This window comes from Coloeus monedula (genome assembly GCF_965178545.1).
Source record: "Coloeus monedula genome assembly, chromosome: 1".
NCBI classification, from domain to species: domain Eukaryota; kingdom Metazoa; phylum Chordata; class Aves; order Passeriformes; family Corvidae; genus Coloeus; species Coloeus monedula.
Genome location: NC_138781.1, coordinates 62,986,946 through 63,004,917, shown reverse-complemented (window position 1 = coordinate 63,004,917; position 17,972 = coordinate 62,986,946). Strand labels below are relative to the sequence as shown.

The following is a 17,972-nucleotide window of genomic DNA, read 5'->3' as shown; positions in this document are numbered from 1 at the left end:
TCAAAAAGAATAAATGGCTGAAATATTACTTCTTAAGAGGCAGGAATTCTGCTCATTTCCTTGCAGCATATTGTTTAACGTCACTCTTGGGGATCTACTTACCATGAAAGGTATTCTGACGGAACCAATCATCTATGGAAGCGCACCTTTCAGTTAAGGGGAAGGAATGCAGAAGTCATGGTATTTTAGTGCATAAAGTTATCTGGAAGTGTGCAATGCAAGACTTCACCTTATTTGAATTTGCCTACAGGCAGTTATGATTATAGCCAGCTAATGCAGAGAAACCTTTAGTACTGTAAACCAAGGTTGCTGACACTACTCTTTTGCTACTAGAATAGTAGAGATAAGTAGTCCCTGATACACTTTACCTTCAAGTATCTGGGTTAGAAAGAACAAAACAAACTGTGTTTAGATGGTTCAAAACAAGACACATGGCCCTGAAAGAAACTTCCCTGACCTAGCAGTATTTGGAAGTTAGCACATACTTTGTCACTATGCAAAGAGCTACCCAGAACACAAAAGTGCTTGTCAGCCAGATCACAACTGCAGTTAAAATCATTCATCACTTCTCAGCCCTCCAGGTGCCATAACTGCAGCGCCTCTTTCCTAGTAGATTACAGGGTGGAAAGCAGATAGATTGGATCAGCTCCTGTAGCTTTCTGAACATGATACAGTTCTGGGGAAGTAGAAGAGGAGAAGAACGTGCCATTAAGGCACATGAACTAAACAGCATAGTAGAAAAAGGAGTGAAGACAGCAGTTCAGTCACAAACCCTAATCTAAACACACACCCTCCTACCCAAAGGAACCCCTTCCACCAATTTTACACTAAATGGCCAGCCAGATGCTCCTCAGCAGTTGTGAAAAACTGCAGTTGCAGTAAGAGCAAAGACCTAATTCAGCAGCAAGAACTGCAGCACGCCTTGGTTCTACAGCTCTTGTACTAGTCCTTTTCCAGTTTTAAAATTACTAGTACTCCTATATCTCTGCAGTCATCTTTGCAATACCTCAGACACACAGATTCTTGCAGTCTAATGACACTGTGCATTCCAGCTAGGCTGTAGTAACTCCTGAATGCATTCAAAAGTCAGCCCTATGGAGAAATGGATACAAATCCTCCACAGATATTATTGCTGTGAATGAATACATAATCTTGCACCTGGCACCACACAAACATTTATCAGTTAGCACCAGCATCTACAATAAAAGACTATTCATAGGTGTTCTTAAGCCATTGGTCTCTAAAGCCTGCGGTGAAACACCTGCTCCTTTCAGAGTACCATGATAGTGTACCTGCTAAACTGGGAGAACTACCCCCATAATGGTCCCTTTTGTTCTCCTGTTTAATGGGATACAGGTGGCCTGAAGTATTCTAAATAAGAATTGAAGTATTAACCTCCTTCAATATTCAGGACTGAATTCTTAGCCCAGAGAGCAAATGGTGTGTACAGATTTTCTCACTGAGAGAATGCAGAAGGTTATACTATGAATCAATTCTGTATTGATGGGTTAAAAATAACAATACAGATTTCTACCTCTGCTCAGACAGCAATACTATGTTAGAGAACATAGTCAAGAATAGTGGCATTTTCAAAACACATTTTTATCTATTTTTCAAAAACCAGACACCAATTAGTTCTCAATAAAGTAGAAGAGCCTTGCCCTGAAAGCCTAAAACCTCAAATAATGCCATGACCTATCAGTTAAGGATTTCTTCTTTGTATGTAAAGCATATTAACAGAAAAACCAGAAAAAAATTCATATCACATTATATTTTGTTACAAGGAAACTATAGATGACCAAGTCAAATGCTATAGCATCTGCAACACAAACCAGCAATTAAGAAATTATTTTAAAAACCCACCCAATTCCTCATACCTCCTCTGCACAGTAGTCAAGTGTATTTTTGGGACAAACTACCAGGAGGTTTCAGGCAAAATGAGACACTGGTGTACTTAACCAGAGATGAATTTTGTTAAAAGTTACAACTAAGCTATTGCAATATATCCTTTATGCTTTTAAGCAAGAAATAGAAGCTAAAGCTTCTGCAGAGATGGCTCTTCATTTATGGCTTTAATGCAGCTGATCTAATTTTAAACCCAGGCTCCAGATATTCCCTTAGGCCAGCCACAGAAAACTCAAGCTCTTGCAGGTGCTAGTAATATCAAATACAGTTCTAGGCATGGAAATAAGACAGTTTCTAATGGTAAGCATAATAAGCTGCAGGAAAAAGCTGCCTGGTATGGTGTTGATCTGCAAGGTCTTGGAGAACAACAAGTTGCACAAACATCTGTTAGGAGCAAGTTAACTGTAGACAACCCTTTCCTAGAGAAGTGTTCTGCACAATCTCTTGGATTCAGTTCCAATTTTACAGATTTATATAGATACAGAAGCTTGAAATTAATCTAATGGTAATTAAAAAGAACTTTATTTACACATGTACTTGAACCTCACTAAAACCATTCAGGAATTTCCCACAAAACTGAGAGCCCTTTAAAAATACAGCGCGTGTGTGAATCATTGACTCCTCCCTAATGTGACAGAATTTTCTGTAAATGCTTTCTTCACAAAGATGTCAAAGGCCATTAGTGGTGAAACATGCAATTTCAGATGACAATAACTCAAAAAAACCAGCATCTTAACATCTTAGCTCCCCTTAATGAAAGGAATCCAAAACTTGTTTTGGTTTTGTCAGATGCTCGCATCTTTAATTGAACGGCAGGAAAATCCAAGAAACTTTAATCTGACTGAAATCACAACAAATCAAGTTGAAAAAATGGTTCCTCTTAGTGGATAATTAAAGGCTTATCAGGAGAGCTTCAGGAAGCAGGTATAGTTTTTTACTACTAGGAACATATAATTAATTTCATTTTTCCAATTTATTTTCTAACTGGACTGCTAAAAGAATAACTTTTCATACCTCAGCCTTAAGAATAAATCTTCTACCTCCTACTTTGTATCTGGACAAGAGGATTAGACATGATCTCTTTCAGTCCCACACATCTATATTATTGGGCTATGAGGTAATGACAGGTACCAGTATTCAGCAGATGTGTGGGCTCACAGGATAAGGCAACTCCATTTTGATACCAAAGCATTTTAAACAAATTTAAACAAAGCATGTTCTTCAGGAAAAAAAAGACAATGTACTTTTTCCTTCATTAAACCCATGAAAAGTGTGCCAAACCCTGAACCACTCCAGTTAAAACAATTTTTTGCTACTCTTAAGTCCTCACAACTGTTTTTCCCCTTCATGTACTGTCTGTTCTGACCAGGTGCAGAATCAGCAAAATTACTTCATAGTGTCACCAACCTTTGTTGTCTGCAGCTATAAATCCAAGAATGTTTTCATGGCGTAGCATAACTGTCTGATAAATTTCTGCTTCTCGAAACCATGAGCGTTCCTCTCTTGAAGAGAAGATCTTCACAGCAACTTCTTCTCCTCTCCACTTCCCTCGCCAGACTTCTCCAAAGCGACCCTTACCAATGCTTTCTTGAAGTACTATAGTTCTTGCAATTGTTCTTTGCACAAGTAAAGGTAAACCTAAAAAGAAGATTTTACATTAACCTTAAATATCACTCTAGAGAATTAGCACTTATCCCCCCAAATACTGAATATGAGATTCTATTTCTGCTTGGGTATTCATCTTAGAATGCACCTACCCTCTAAGATTTTAACTTCTTGTTGAGAACTGCTGGCAAGCACATAGGCAAGATTCTGCCTTCACCCTTAAAAAGCCAGCATAACAAGTACTCAAGGATATGCCACAAACTAACTCTACAGTAGTTAAAAGCACAACACACACTTCCTTTCAGTTAACAATGTTATCACTTGCTGATCCATAAAATCCTATTTAAATGAAAAAAAGAAGCAATGATGAGGCAGTCAGGACCAGGTTTAGGGGGGTTTTTGGTTGCTTGTTTGTTTGGGGTTTGGTTGTTGGGTTTTTTTCTTTATTTTTGGAAAAAAAGATCTGCCCTTAGCAAAGCAGTTTAAGAGCACTTTTGCTACTGATTAATTTACTAGATTAATCACTAGATAGTCCATTTCTACGTTAAAGTTAAACCACACTTATCAGCAACACTGACTGCTGAAAATCCACACTCATGCCCAAGTGTGCTGATAGCTTCTTAGTAACCCCGAGTCACTGTAAAATAGGAAAACATCCTTGTAATGCAAGCTTCCCATTTTACAGGCCATTCTTGTTCACCTCACTGTAATTATAATTGAGAAAAATGTTTACATTCATGAAGGTTTTACAGCTTTGAAACACTTACATGCTTTCAACACAGAGCACCTCCTAATATGCTTCAGTAATTTTATACAAGCAGCACTGGCATCCCTCAGCCAGGCTGGGTTTTTGTTTATTTTCAATCTTTCCTGTTGTAACTGCAGGGCTTGTCATTGGATTCCACACTGATACTACACTGCAGGATGAGAGCATCAGCCAGGTCATCTGCTTACAATAAGCTCTTTTGGTATAGGATTATTTCACTTAAACCAAACATTTTACAAAGTAATCTATTACTCTATAACCATTGTTCCAATAGCTGATAGAACACCTGCATTTCCTTATGTTATAGAAAATAAATCCCAACTAATAGCTCAAATAACTAATTCTTGTCCACCTCTGGACATTCTTCGCTAACAACAGCACTAGAAGGACATCTGATCTGGTTGGCAGCGTTGCCATGCTCATGTCTCAGTCTGAGAAGAGGAAATTAAAACACTGCAGTGTTCAGAAGAGCTCCTCAAAAATGCTAGCCTTACAGGAATTTTCTGCATGGTCTATGCTGACAACATACCTACATGAAGACAAGAAGGAAAAAAAAAATGTACACCATACCAGCAATTTAATCATTGTCAGGTGCTGTAATAATTTCTACTGAGAAAGTTAAAACTTTTGCTGTAATAGTCCTCAGGGGAATTGTGCTGCATGCCCAAACTATAGAGGCTCTGCCATGAAGCCTAACCTGCATTCTTTATGGACAGACTTCTGAAATGCAGAAGAGGCCAGATTAGAACAACCACAGGACCAAACTCAACCCTGAAAAGGTAAAATTTGACTTCATTGGTGAGAGAGTTTCTTCCTTAGAATTTATGCACTACTGTAAAATCTATAGGCAAATGTCAAATACATTTTGTGTGTATTTTGTGTACCTGAAATGGGTGATAGGCCATACAGTTGTATCAGAATACTGTTTGTACATTCTCACTTTCAGATCCACTGCTCTCAACTTGATGCACTTTCTATAGATCTCTCTCCTTGTTTAAAATATATGTCCAAGGATATCAACTAACTGCTACACATATACTAAGCTCTAAACCTTCTAGACAGAAAGCATTTCAATTTCATATTACAAACTCCCATTCATCACATTAAGATGCCACTGTAGGATAAAAACCCTACTGTAATCTATCCACTTACTCCAATATTTATATTTACAGTATTTACAAGATTCAACTTGCTTCTCTTTGTCTGAAACCGACCTTTCTCTTACTACTGCTGCACCCAGAAGATTGGAATCCATATTTATCTTGCATTCATAGCAATTCATTACTTTCTGTTGCAACTGAGCAATTTCCTCATTTTGCTATAGAAGAAACACAGCCCTGTGTCACCGGGAACTTGAGCAACTGCTGTACTGTAAACCAAACTGCCTGAAAAGCATCTCACAGGAGACAGCTACAGCCTCAGCCTTTCACAAACACATTGGGCACAGCTGTCCTCCAAGCTCTTGGATACACCTTCTTTTAACTGTGCATGAAGAAAGATGATAGCCATTTTGCCTATCAGGAGAATAAGAAAATTTGAGCCCATATTAAATTCAGCAGCAGCTCAGTGTTTAACACCTTGTATTTAGCCATGGTCATCCGATTTATTCCTGAAACCTTCATCATTGTTTTCATATATCATAAAGTATCCTCAAGCCTTCTTAAAGTCTAACATAAGAAGAAAGTTCATTTTTTCTTCCATATCTTAAGCATACTCTGATTAGTTTAGTGACTTTCCAACGCATAAGGAGTTTGTAACTAAAACGGATAATTCAGGAATTAAGTTCTAGAGCAACAAAAGCAGCTGCTAAAATTTTGTTCTTGTTCACAAGTCTCTGCCCAAACTACTTCCGCTGATGAGTAATAAAAAAAAAAAAAAAAAAAAAAAAAAAAAAAAAAAATCCATGAATTGCAATGAAAAATCTCATTCCCTTCAAGCTTGTATGAATTGCAAAATAGTTTTTAAGGAGCTTTACATTCACTTCAATTGATTCAACTTTGCATTGATTTCTGTGACCCTTTGGATTTCTAAATATCTTAAGTTCCTGCTGGAAGTCGCCTACCAATACAATCCAAAGCTTCTCCCCCGTTGTAGGCAATTCTTCCTACACCCTTGTAACTAAGTGACTTCGTCATTTGTGAGTTAAGACAGTAACAGATGGGCGTCCCCATCTGTCTATACAATATGTAGTTGATATTTAGAGATTTGCATCAGTATCTAAAAATCATTCTCAGCTCCAAGAGACTTTGAAATCCTTCTCTTAGAAGCTGTAGCTTCACCAGAAGGATCTATTTTAGATGTTTCATTAATTCCTTTCATGGAGTATCTCCTTGTTTCAGGTCTTGTTCGTCATGGAACAACATAGCAACACTAACGTAAGTCAAGACCGAGTAATTAATAGCAGCTTACTACTCACCATTGCAGCAAATGAATCCTACTCCCTTTTGGTCTGAATAGGAAGCTCATTTTTAGAGTTTTGATTACTTCTCTGTTTTATACAGTTGTCACCAGAGAATACTGAATTAACAAAATTGGTAGAATCCTTTCTATTTTACTATGAGCTCTTCTGGTCCCTCAGCATGAGTTTAAGAGCAGAACATGGCCTTTGGGTCACCAAACTAAACAATTCCTTAGCTGTGCCTCTTGGGTCTGGATTATCTTGCCTGTGCTGTACATTTCCATCGTCTTTTTGCAACCTCTTGTCCCAACACCATCCCTTTAACACAGTTCAGTTTCTGACAGGGTTAAGCACTGTTTTAACTCACAGCTCTTGACTTTTCTCCCTTTGGAGACCCTTTTCTGTACCCCCAGCTTATTTCAGAAAGGTACAGTCTTCTCAACTTTAAATGTGCCATACCCAAAGTCTGGATTAAAATACACACTTCAATGAGATTCAAATGCTGCAGGCATACTTCAGAACACACAAAAATTATCAATTCAAGTACTAGGGCACTGTAAATTTGTATAGTCATTGACTAATTTTGAGACAAAGTGACACAAGTCATTGCAAATACACTGCCAACAGTACAGAAAGTAAGTACCTGAAGCATCTCCTATTTCACTCTCATAATCCAAGTGAAGTAGAGAACACTAAATAAGGCTAATACTTGTCTTACAAACAGCTCAACAACATGGAACTCACTGCAGCTGAAGCTAAAAGATTCCTTTTAAGGAAACATTCAGGCTTGTTTTACAGCCTTTCAAGCATAAAAGGAAATTAGTGAAGAGGCTTTCTTATGGATAAGCCAAATTCAACCATATCTGTTGGTTTTGCTCCTTGGATGCACTCACCAGTCGCCAGTGTTCAAATACCATAGGTATTGTAGGTCAGGTGCTCTGGGAGTGTAGACAAGCCTAAGTGCTCCAAATTCAGTTGTGAAAGTTTAGCAATTCCCTAGCATGCTCCTCTTACTTAAAGAGTAATTTGCAAACAGTCAAGGGAAGAGTCAGTAGTTTCTAGCCATTTGTTCCAGGGGAAGAATCATAAGTTTCTTCTAACTTGGATTCTCTGCTTTTCAAGAGCTTATTTTGAAGGAGTACTTCCAGAGTTTTCAGACAAAAAGAGAGGTTCAGAAGCACCACATGTAGAAGGCCAGAAGAAAAATGAAAGAATATTCCTGATAATGAATGAAAAGACCATTTGAAAACTAAGTTTGAATTTTAATTAGAATTTTTTCGGCCTTCCTTAGGAAAAGTCTAGATCTGCAGACATTAAGTAGAGAGTTTTACACTTCTAATAGTGTAACAATCATATATAGCAAATCTTTACACATTCCAAGATACTTAAATCTCTGACTCCTCCATATTATCTATATCTCTGACTTCTGCATACCCCTCCTAAAAACAAACATAACTGGAGGCCTAAGTCCAGAATGTGCATTTATCAAGCTCTAGCCCAATATATTGGAAGTTCTATTAATCACTTTCATTATTTGACTTAGTTACTCCTGTTAGTAAATGAGAAAATTGAGATAAACACAAATTACTAAAACTCCAGTTCTAACCACAGAACTTACCCTTATGAGGATCAAATCTTATTTGGACACACAAAAGCTTTCTCACCTGAAACCTACACATCCTAGTGCAAGCTCACCTTCTTTAGGGAGGATATGATTAAATATGAATTTTTGATCTAGATTTTAAACATGTTCAGCAAGTTACATTAATTTTATTTGACAAAGCAACAGACTCTAAACAGTTTTACCAGTTACTGCCCTTGGGAAAGAAACACAACCTAGATGCTTGGGTTTTGTTGTTTTAATTTTTTCCAGTTCTGGGAAAATAAAGGATTCAGTAGTTGACAATCTAACACCAGTATTTCTTTGCAGAAAGTGTTCTGAAAGGGCATGGATGTTTCAACACATGTTTGCAAGGTGTAGGAATAATTTTCAGCATTAAATTATTTAAACTTTTTATATAGTAGAAGGCTGGTAAAAATTTGATGTCTCTCTCCTTAACATGGACCAGAGATCAATTAATTTATGTAATGATTTACCTAGCACATCATCCCCTAACACCTATTAAACTACATTTTTATGACACAGACCACCATAATCCTACAAGCAGTTAATGGTGGGAGTTACAATAGCAGTGACTGTATGCAGTGAACAGACCAATGCCTCATCTTTCCAAAGCAACACCTCTTCAAGTCAGAATTAAAACAAAAAAGCAGGAAATCAAGGGATAGACATTCATCAGACCTGGTCTGCATACTGCGTCCATTCTATACACAGAAATGGCTATTTGCAACTGAAAAATATCTTCTGTAAGGAAAGAACTGGCTGAAATATTAACTCAGACCTCAGAATATTTTCATACACCAATAGCTACATCTATAAATTAAGCTTCAATTTAAAGCTAAAAAATACCCTTCACAAAATTATCTAAAAAACACAGAAGATGGTAGTTTAGATAGGCTGTACAGAACAAAAAGGTAAATGACAGCCTTATAGGACACAAAACATTCACAATAGATGACTGTGATATTCCCTGCATTATATAATTTATATATATCAGGCTACTCTGAGAAGGATAAGGAATGGCAGCAATAATTCAGTGTTTCTTTTATTTCACTTATTTCCATACATTGAATCTTCACTGATGTTGGCTGAATGTACATGGAAGTTGCTTTTCTAGTATTTTCTCCAGTTAATTATAAGTTTAAGTAGATTTGACAATATTAAAAAAAAATAATGTCTTACAAGGCTCTTAAGCAGAGAGTAATTACTACTAGAAGCATCACATTACCTGACCCAGAGCCTGAAGTTGTCATATCATAAATTAAATCCTTTAAAGTAGTTCCTTCTGATATAAAGGGACGATCCAATGAAGGGTCTTCTTCACTTGGCACACGATGATGAATTACAGTACGATTATGACAAAGATATAGAATCAACATCAGTGAAATGCAGACAAAGCAGACAGGTCCAGCAATAACAGCAGCCAGTTCCACAGGTCCTAGGTTAGAAGCTGGTTTTCCTGGAGTAGGGCCTGAGAGTTAAAATAAAAGAAAATGGTAAACCCATTCATTTCCTTTTACACTATTAAACTTCCAGTATCCTACAGTGATATTCAAATTGTTTCAATGTATTTGTTAAAACTTTTGCACAGTAACTTTTTCAAGAATCAACGTAACTACTACAAAGGACAAAAGCAACGTACTTACTTACACTTTTCATTTAAGTCTTCAAAACTGTCCCTAACATCCCTATCCAGAAGATTACAACTCTTGTTCTAATATAATGAAATTGTCTTTGCAGAATCTAAGGTGTACTTTAGGCCTTCAAATTTACCTACAACTTCCACTCTTACAGAATTTTGTTTGAAATAAAAAAACCCCAAAAAACAAAAAACCAACAAAATCAATCAATCAAACAAAAAAAGCAAAAATCCCAACCCCCCTCACCTGGTGTTGGAATTGGAAGTTCTACTTTATTGCAGAGAGGTGTGTTACAGCAATGAGACACAGTATGGACTCCATCTCTGGTGGAGGGGGAACAAACAAACGGCCTGTCTCGAGGAATCAGATCAATTTCTGCTATACACATACTATTGCGCATTATTTTGTCTGCAGTTCGTGTTACTGAGGCAAAACATACTCCATCTGTCACACACGTAAAGTTGTCTTTTGTACATAGCTGGCAGTAACACTCCAATTCTATATTGAGAAAAAAACATTAATGTCAGTATTGGTACATGTTCTGAATTGAAACAATTCGAATGACTAAAGAAATACAAATTCAGAATGCTAGGAGGCCTTTTTGGTTATACAAACACAGAACTGCAACACTAAAAAAACTACACTACAAGGCTTTTTAGTGGGACAAAAAAATTGGGAGATGAGCAGAAGAAAGTCAAATTTAGAGCTTAAGTCATCTCTCCTTACACAATAATGTATTAAAAGTCAAAGGCTAAAATCCTAGGCGTTCCTCCAGGTAAAGCACCACCACTACAGCTCCTTCTACGAAAGATCTAGACTTTTAAAACAACATTGTATCACCTAGAGCATGCAAGTCTGCTATTTTCAAACCAAATACAAATACTGCCGTTTTTTTTTTTGACAATAACCACAGGTATAGCTTTAGTAAGTGACAAACAAGGATGGTGTTGGTTACCCAAGATTATTATGTTATGCATTACTTGATGGTTTCCATTTTGTGCCAAAAGGGAAAATAACAGCTTAATCTTCACTAAAAACCAAACCCTGCATGACCCTTTTGCAGAAGCAGAATGTGGTTTAGACTTGTTACTTATGAAGCCACAGGAAAACACTGTCTTACATTACTCAAGGTGGTGATTTACTAAAGCTATCAATTGCAGTAGTAAAGGAGAAGGCATGGGGAGGGAAACAAGAATGACAGGCTAATCACCCCTAAGATGATCAGGTTTCATTCTTTACATTGCAGAAGTTCTTGGAGAAGGAAGACTACTACTTCTAATTTCTTTCTCCACTCCTTCCTGCATTTACAACACCAAAGACATGCAGAAAATGGTGCAGTGGCAACAATGAAAGTATCAATACACCCTAAGTCCACTTGTTCAACTGTGAAGAGCAAAAGCTGGCCTAGAACTTGTGTATGTGCACACAGAAACATTAAAGCACAGAAACTTTGACAAATTTAAAATCTTAAACATTTATGATCAAAGACCAAAAAATGTCCTGAGCCATAAAAAAGTCTCTTTCAAAGCTACATACAAAACTCACACCAAAAGGAGGAGGATTAACAGGTGGCAAACAAAAGGTTCTCAAAATCTGAAATCTGACATTTCACTTAAATTCACGAGTTTAATATAACCACATGAATTGCCTTGGATTATACACCCCTCTCTATCATGGATTTAAATAAACAGCAATCCGATCTCAATACATATACGTATGTCATCTCAAAGTTTGACTTCTGAGAAACATTCTCTTAAAACACCCCTTCCCCCAAGATTTTGAATCAAACCAAATCATTGCCAATCTTCTACTGTTACTGAAAAGATTTGATAAAATTCTTAGGATCCATTATAGAAAGATAACCCTGTTTCAGAGAGATTCACCAGCACACAGAGAAGTCAGAAAAAGGGAGGAAAAAACCCTACTAATAGGATTACAAAATTATTTTTTTACTATGAAGATTATTGAAAAAAACGATTAGAAGGTAGATGAAATGAGAACTGGCATTCAGGAATGTAAATCCTAACACCGCACCTTTTGAAGATGCAATTTCCCCCTCACGTCTCTCCCTGCCTCATCAGTGAAGTAAGGAAAGTCTTATTATCCAGTGTTTAACTACAAGAACATTTAACATTTATTTTCCTGTTGCTGTGCCTTTGGTAATTTACACCTGAACAAATTATTTCTTAATCTATTAAAACCATTTTTAAAATTCCTAAAATATTTACACACACTTTCTTTCAACTTTTTAAATGAGTACACCTTTATTTCCCTTGTTTCATCCATGACTTTTTTTTTCTATTTAAACAGTAATTGTGGCTCATCACAACTGCACATGAATCTGAATGCCTACAGCAAGAGACAGATATTCAGTGAGATATATTTACATTGAGGTACTGTGCAGAGGCCAAGTTATTTGAAGTGAAAAATTACGTTTGGGTTGACCTTGTTACACTTATTCATCTTCCTGGTCTTGTGAAGCTGTAGAAACACACTGTTCCAACCATGACTAAATAAAGCATTTTGTGCCCCATCTTCCTCATTCACATTGCTCCCACCTCTCTTTTGCTACAGAATTTCCACTTAGCGGCATCAAACCAGAACAAAAGTGTAAATTTTATCAAATTGCACTATCTTCTCGTCTCCTTCCAAGGCACAGTTTACTGTCACACACAACAGAATGATTTCCTCGGCACAAATAAATCACTACTTCCTTCTGAAGCTACTCTCCCCCTCTGATAAGACGGGAAAACAATGCGTAATCAGCTGAATAGCAAAGCTTCTAGGAATGCAGGTTTTTGCTGCTCTCTAGTGGGGACGCACTCAAAATAAAAAAACCAACTCGTTAAAAATGCTTTAGCCCCCCTTCCTACTCTGGCCACTTAACAGTTCTTCATGCCTTCCAACTTGAGCAGGTAACAGTAGAATTTCCATGTTTTATTAACAGGTAAACTAATTCAGCAACCCCATACTGTTGTCCTCTTGGAGACAGAAATTTTTGCTTTTTGTCCAACTAGTCTCTGTTCTTCTCAAAGAAGTGTTACAGTAATTTAAAAAAACTCAGACAGAAACCAGATCTCCAAGTTCACTTTAATGAATACATACATTTCTAGAATGGGTTGATAACAGAAAGGGATGAGAAATTAACAACTCTGGTGTAAGCTGATCTTCCAGAGCCAGTAATCTTTCAGGTAAAATACATCTCAATGCATTTGGTAAACACCATTTAAATCTACTACCACAAAAAGTACTTTCGAAACTATTCAAGAGAAAAGAAGTTTTTCAATCAAGTCTGTCCATGGCAGAGAACTGTTTTTTTTTGTTTGTTTTTCATTTGCTTGTTTTTTAAATTATTACAACAGTTTTTGGATGGAACCACTAGCATGAAGCTCCACTACCGACTATGAAAGTTCACGCTTAAGTGATACAAGGCTGGGGAAACAACAGTACAAACAGCTAAACAAATGCACTGGAAGTCATACAGACAACCAGGGACATAGCCAAGAGCAGAAATTAGGTCAACATAGCAATCTAGTTCCTTGTGTATTGCATTTTGTCACTGCGCCGTTACCATTCTACATAGTCATTCCTGCTTTTTGAGACTGACTACCCTAACAGAAACAGTGAGACAATGCTGTTGTGAAAGTGGGGGTGTGTGCACGATGCCATTATCATGTCATACAAGTTATCAACAGCATATTTCTCATATCTCATATCACAAGATTACCTTCTGTGTTGAATATCATTACTAGTGTAATTGCTCAGACTCTTGAGTTTGACAGTTTTGCTTTCCCTTTACCAAGTCTCTCTTGCATGAGTGCTGCAGTCTGGAAAGCCCCCAGTGAGGGTAAAGCAATCTGGAAGCATAAATGAGGCCCTGAAACTATGCAGCTTGACAAGACTTAAAATTAGCTGGTTCCCAGGAGCCCAGATATTAATACTATATACAAAATATGAACAGAGAATTAAGTACACTCTAGCCACTTAATTTTTACAAGTCTGTATCAAAACCAGACTGTTACCTACTGAAACAATTTTTTTTTGCATCTGCTGTCTTTCTGAAGAAAGAAAATTGCAGAAAGACTGTTTTTTAGTTACATAAAATGCTATGAATCACTATGTAACATTTGTTAACATCTTGCATCATTACTTCAACCAGACAGTTTAGTGCAGAACACCACCTTCGGCCAAAGAATTTTTAGTTGGAAATTGTAAGGTGAGACATTGTCTTCCAAGGAGCAGTACAGAAGTTAAAACTTTTGACATGCTCTAAAAAACCTCAAACTCACATCTTACTACAAACAATTAACAATTTCGTATTATTAATACTTTATTTAATGATATGTCTTTGCTTTACAAATTTTAAAAAGACAAATAGTCTCAGCCTCCAAAAAGCAACACTTTGCTGAAAAAGATATTTTTCTTGTGATATTATAACCCTTCCTCCATGGAAAATACAATTTTTGAAACAAAAATTTCACCAGAAAGTAGAACTTCATCAGAAGAACAAGCACAACTCTTGGTTCCACAAGATGCAAAGGTTCAAGGGATAAAGGAGGAAGGCTGTGATGTGCAAGAGACAATAACAGATTTTTGGGGAGATGAGCGAGAGGCCTGTAATGTTCACTGGTAGTTTTTTTCCTTGTCCAATAAAATTTGCCAAAGGAAAAAAAGCATAATACATAACAGAGCAAATGTCAGCTTCTGAGTCTGTAATTCAGACAATCCCTTCAAACAATACACTTGACTCATCTCTGAACTCTTTTAGCTCAAGATACAAAAAGGTTTAGGTCTTAAAATATCTGGGACATAGGTACAGTTTTTAAAACCACAATAGTTCATGACCTTCACTAACACATTCTTCTCACAAAGGCTCTAATTAAGCTTCACTGTTGTAAAGAAACAGCACTGGGTATCAAGTTTTCAGGAAAACTTTCACGTACATTTCATCCATCTTAAGCAAAACTTCCAGTGCAAACAGCAGGTCTTGTCAACCAAAGTAATGCACTCAAGAAAAGAGGCAAACTACTTTATTAAGGCCCTACCCTCAACTTGCAAGTAATGATAAAACCTTGTGTAAAATCCCAGCTTCAAAAAAGTGATGTTATATTCTCTGCAGTGTAGGTGCCAAATGGAACTTTCCGTTTTCTTGCGCTCTATCCAAAACACTACCCAGAGATACGTTCATGCCTCTTAGAGCTGTTACAGTAACAATTTGTTTCTGCTATCTTTCGTAGAAGTGTATGCTTTAAAAAACCGAAACTAACAGAAGAAAGCTAAAATTAAAAGCCCAGATAATAATTTTACTAGCATTATGAAAACAGGAAGATCTTTACTTGTACTTTTAAATTAATTCCACCATATTAATCAGATTGCTATCTTTATTTCCAGTAAGAAGCAACCGTCTGAATACAAGAGTTTCCAAGTGGTGACTCCCCAGAACTTCGGAACACTAAAGACTATGGCCTACACAGTGAAAAACAGAAAGCTTATTTTCAGACTCTGTCTTACAAATTAGGGCTGTTCGACTGTTCAGCTAGCTGCTGGGATTCATTACATGCCTGATCTCCATATAAACCATATCACAAGACGACTCATCCACACAGTAACATCAGCACATTGCAGAACAGCCCCAGCAGAGGCAATCAGAAAATGCCCAACTTCTGTCAACCCCCAACAAGAACACTAAGTACCAGTAGCCAAATCACACCTCAAACTACTTCATCAACTTAGACCACAAAGTTCAGGCAAATTAACTGCCTTACCCATACCAGGGCCTCTGGAAGAGTTATGGATCTGGAACCCTGGATTTCTCATTCCGTTGAACAGAGAGGATTTCTCTTTTTTTAAAATCAAAAGGTAGCACACCACCACTTCCATCCATAAGGTTTTGTATGGAAGTCTGTTGCCTTGTTTTTACACAAAGCTTTTAGACCTTAATTTCATGCCTCAGATTAAGTCATGAAAACAGGGAAACTGTTGATTGATGAGAGGCATTAAAAGGGAAAAAGTTCAAATTGAGCTAAAACTTCCTTTAACATCTAAATTGATTGTGTTACATAAGAAAGCTTTAAATTATTAAAGTCTGCTGCACCTTTTCAAGAACACAAGAACAACCCATGGGTAACTTAAGCTTATTTCACTGTTTCCACATCAGAGAACTTCTATCATCTTCAATAAGAGAATGGGTGATTAACACCACATTTTAGTATAGCAAGTTATGCTTTAAGTAACTTTAATTTTTTAAACTTAAATATTTTAAAATGCTTTAAGTAACTTTTCTTTTTCAGCATGAGTACCATTTGAGATTGAATTATGAACAGCATGGTATAGATCCAGACTGAGGGATGTCTCAAAGCTGTAACTGAAGAAGTTGTGCTTCTCCACTTCCTCTTTAAAATCCAAAGCAATATGCAATCCAGCTACAGAAGAATTTAAGAAGTGAACTGATTATAAAATGCAGATTTCAACATCTAACTTAGTACAGATGAAACTGAAGCCCACATCAATTCGGGTAGGGCAACACCTGTATACCGCATTAGGCCATATGTCCCAAACTGCTAACCACAGAACAACATGCGCATTAAAAAAAACCAAAAAAAACACCAAACCCAAAAAGGAAAAAAGAAAACTATCCAGATCTTGCATTTATGAATGCTGTTAAGCACTCTTGTTTCATGCACTAGCTCTGCAACAGTACAGCTCTAATACCAAACCTCTCTGGCAAAAAAGCACAGGTACAGAAGGCTGGAGGAACAAAACCGTTTCACTGTATAAATATGCACCCAAAGATTTCATTTCCACGCGGCTCGGTCCCCATCCAGCACAGAGGCGAGGGGGTGTAGGACCCAAAGTTCACCTGTCCCCCCACCACCGCGACAGCAGCACACGGTGCTGTGACGTGCAGCGGAGCGGGGCCAGCCCCATGTCACCTCCGCGACGTGGGACATTCAACACGTCTCTGTACCGGCCGCTCCTCCCGGCGGCACCGCTGCGAGCGCCCTGCCGCGGCCCGGGGGCTGCCGCTCCTCCCGCTGCCGGCGCACCCCGCCCGGGAGCCGGGGGGCTCTCAGGGGCTCCGCAGGGAGGGGCGGACGGATAGACTGGGGAGCTCCGGTAGCGGTAACTAAGTTGCCTTCGCGAGCCACGGCGACACGCACCCGCCCGGGAAGACATCGGGACACAAAGTTACCCCGGGCAGACACCGCCCGAAGCGCTGCTTGGCGGGGGCGAGGAAGTAGCGGCGGGGGCCAAAGGGAGCCCTCCCCACCGCCCCTCCCGCGGAGCTGCCGCCGCGCTCGGCCAACAAAGGGCCGAGCGGTCCCCGCCGGGCTCGGACACCGGGGATGGGGGGGGGGAGGTGACTCCGCCCCAGCCGGCCCCTCCGCCATGTTGTTGAAAGGAACCGGCGGGGACCCGCCACCCCCCGCCGCTCTCCTCAGCCACCCCCACACCCCCACCCCGGGCGCTACCGCCGCGCCCGCCGCCTCCCTCTGCTCCCGCCCCACCCCGGCCCCGCGCGCACTCACCGCCCGCCGCAGGGCAGAGCAGCGCGGCCACAGCCAGGCACAGCAGGGCCCAGGGACGCCGCCGCGGCCGCCGAGCGGCCGCCGCCATGTCCCGGCCGCGACTCCCCGGAGCCGGGAACCGCCTCGCGACGCGCGCCCGCTCCGCCCGCCCAGGGACCGGCGCGGCGCTCGCGCTGCGTGCGCCCTCCCGGCCCGCTCCGGCCGCGAATGCCACCGACGCGGCGGCGGCGGCGCCACCTGATTGGTCGCCGCGCCCCGGCCCCGCCCCCCGGCGGCCGCGGGCAGCCCCGACAACAACAGGCGGCGGGAGCGGGGCGCGACCCGCGCGGCCGCGGGTGGGTTGGCGGCGCCCCCTCCCGGGGGGGCTGAGGCCAGACCGGGGCTGTCCCGGCGGGAGAGCGGCCGCTCCGTCCCCTCGGTGCGGATCCCGGAGGGACTTGGGCAGTGGGCATGGAGCTTCCCCGCGCGCCCGGGCGCTGCGAGTGTGCTTGGGCGAGCGGCTGAGGCG

General features: G+C 39.7%; 1 protein-coding gene across 1 annotated transcript in view; it reads right to left on the bottom strand.

Moving 5' to 3' along the window:
- Window positions 1-17,601, bottom strand: part of TGFBR1 (transforming growth factor beta receptor 1) — a 34,952-nt gene extending 17,351 nt beyond the window's left edge. The window contains exons 1-4 of the mRNA XM_082295473.1: window positions 17,465-17,601; window positions 10,182-10,433; window positions 9,524-9,766; window positions 3,313-3,543 (exon numbers count right to left, since the gene is read on the bottom strand). Of these exons, the coding sequence (XP_082151599.1) occupies window positions 3,313-3,543; window positions 9,524-9,766; window positions 10,182-10,433; window positions 17,465-17,552 (814 nt within the window). The 5' untranslated portion in view covers window positions 17,553-17,601. The remainder of the gene's footprint in view (window positions 1-3,312; window positions 3,544-9,523; window positions 9,767-10,181; window positions 10,434-17,464) is intronic.
- Between the last annotated feature and the right edge of the window lie 371 nt (window positions 17,602-17,972).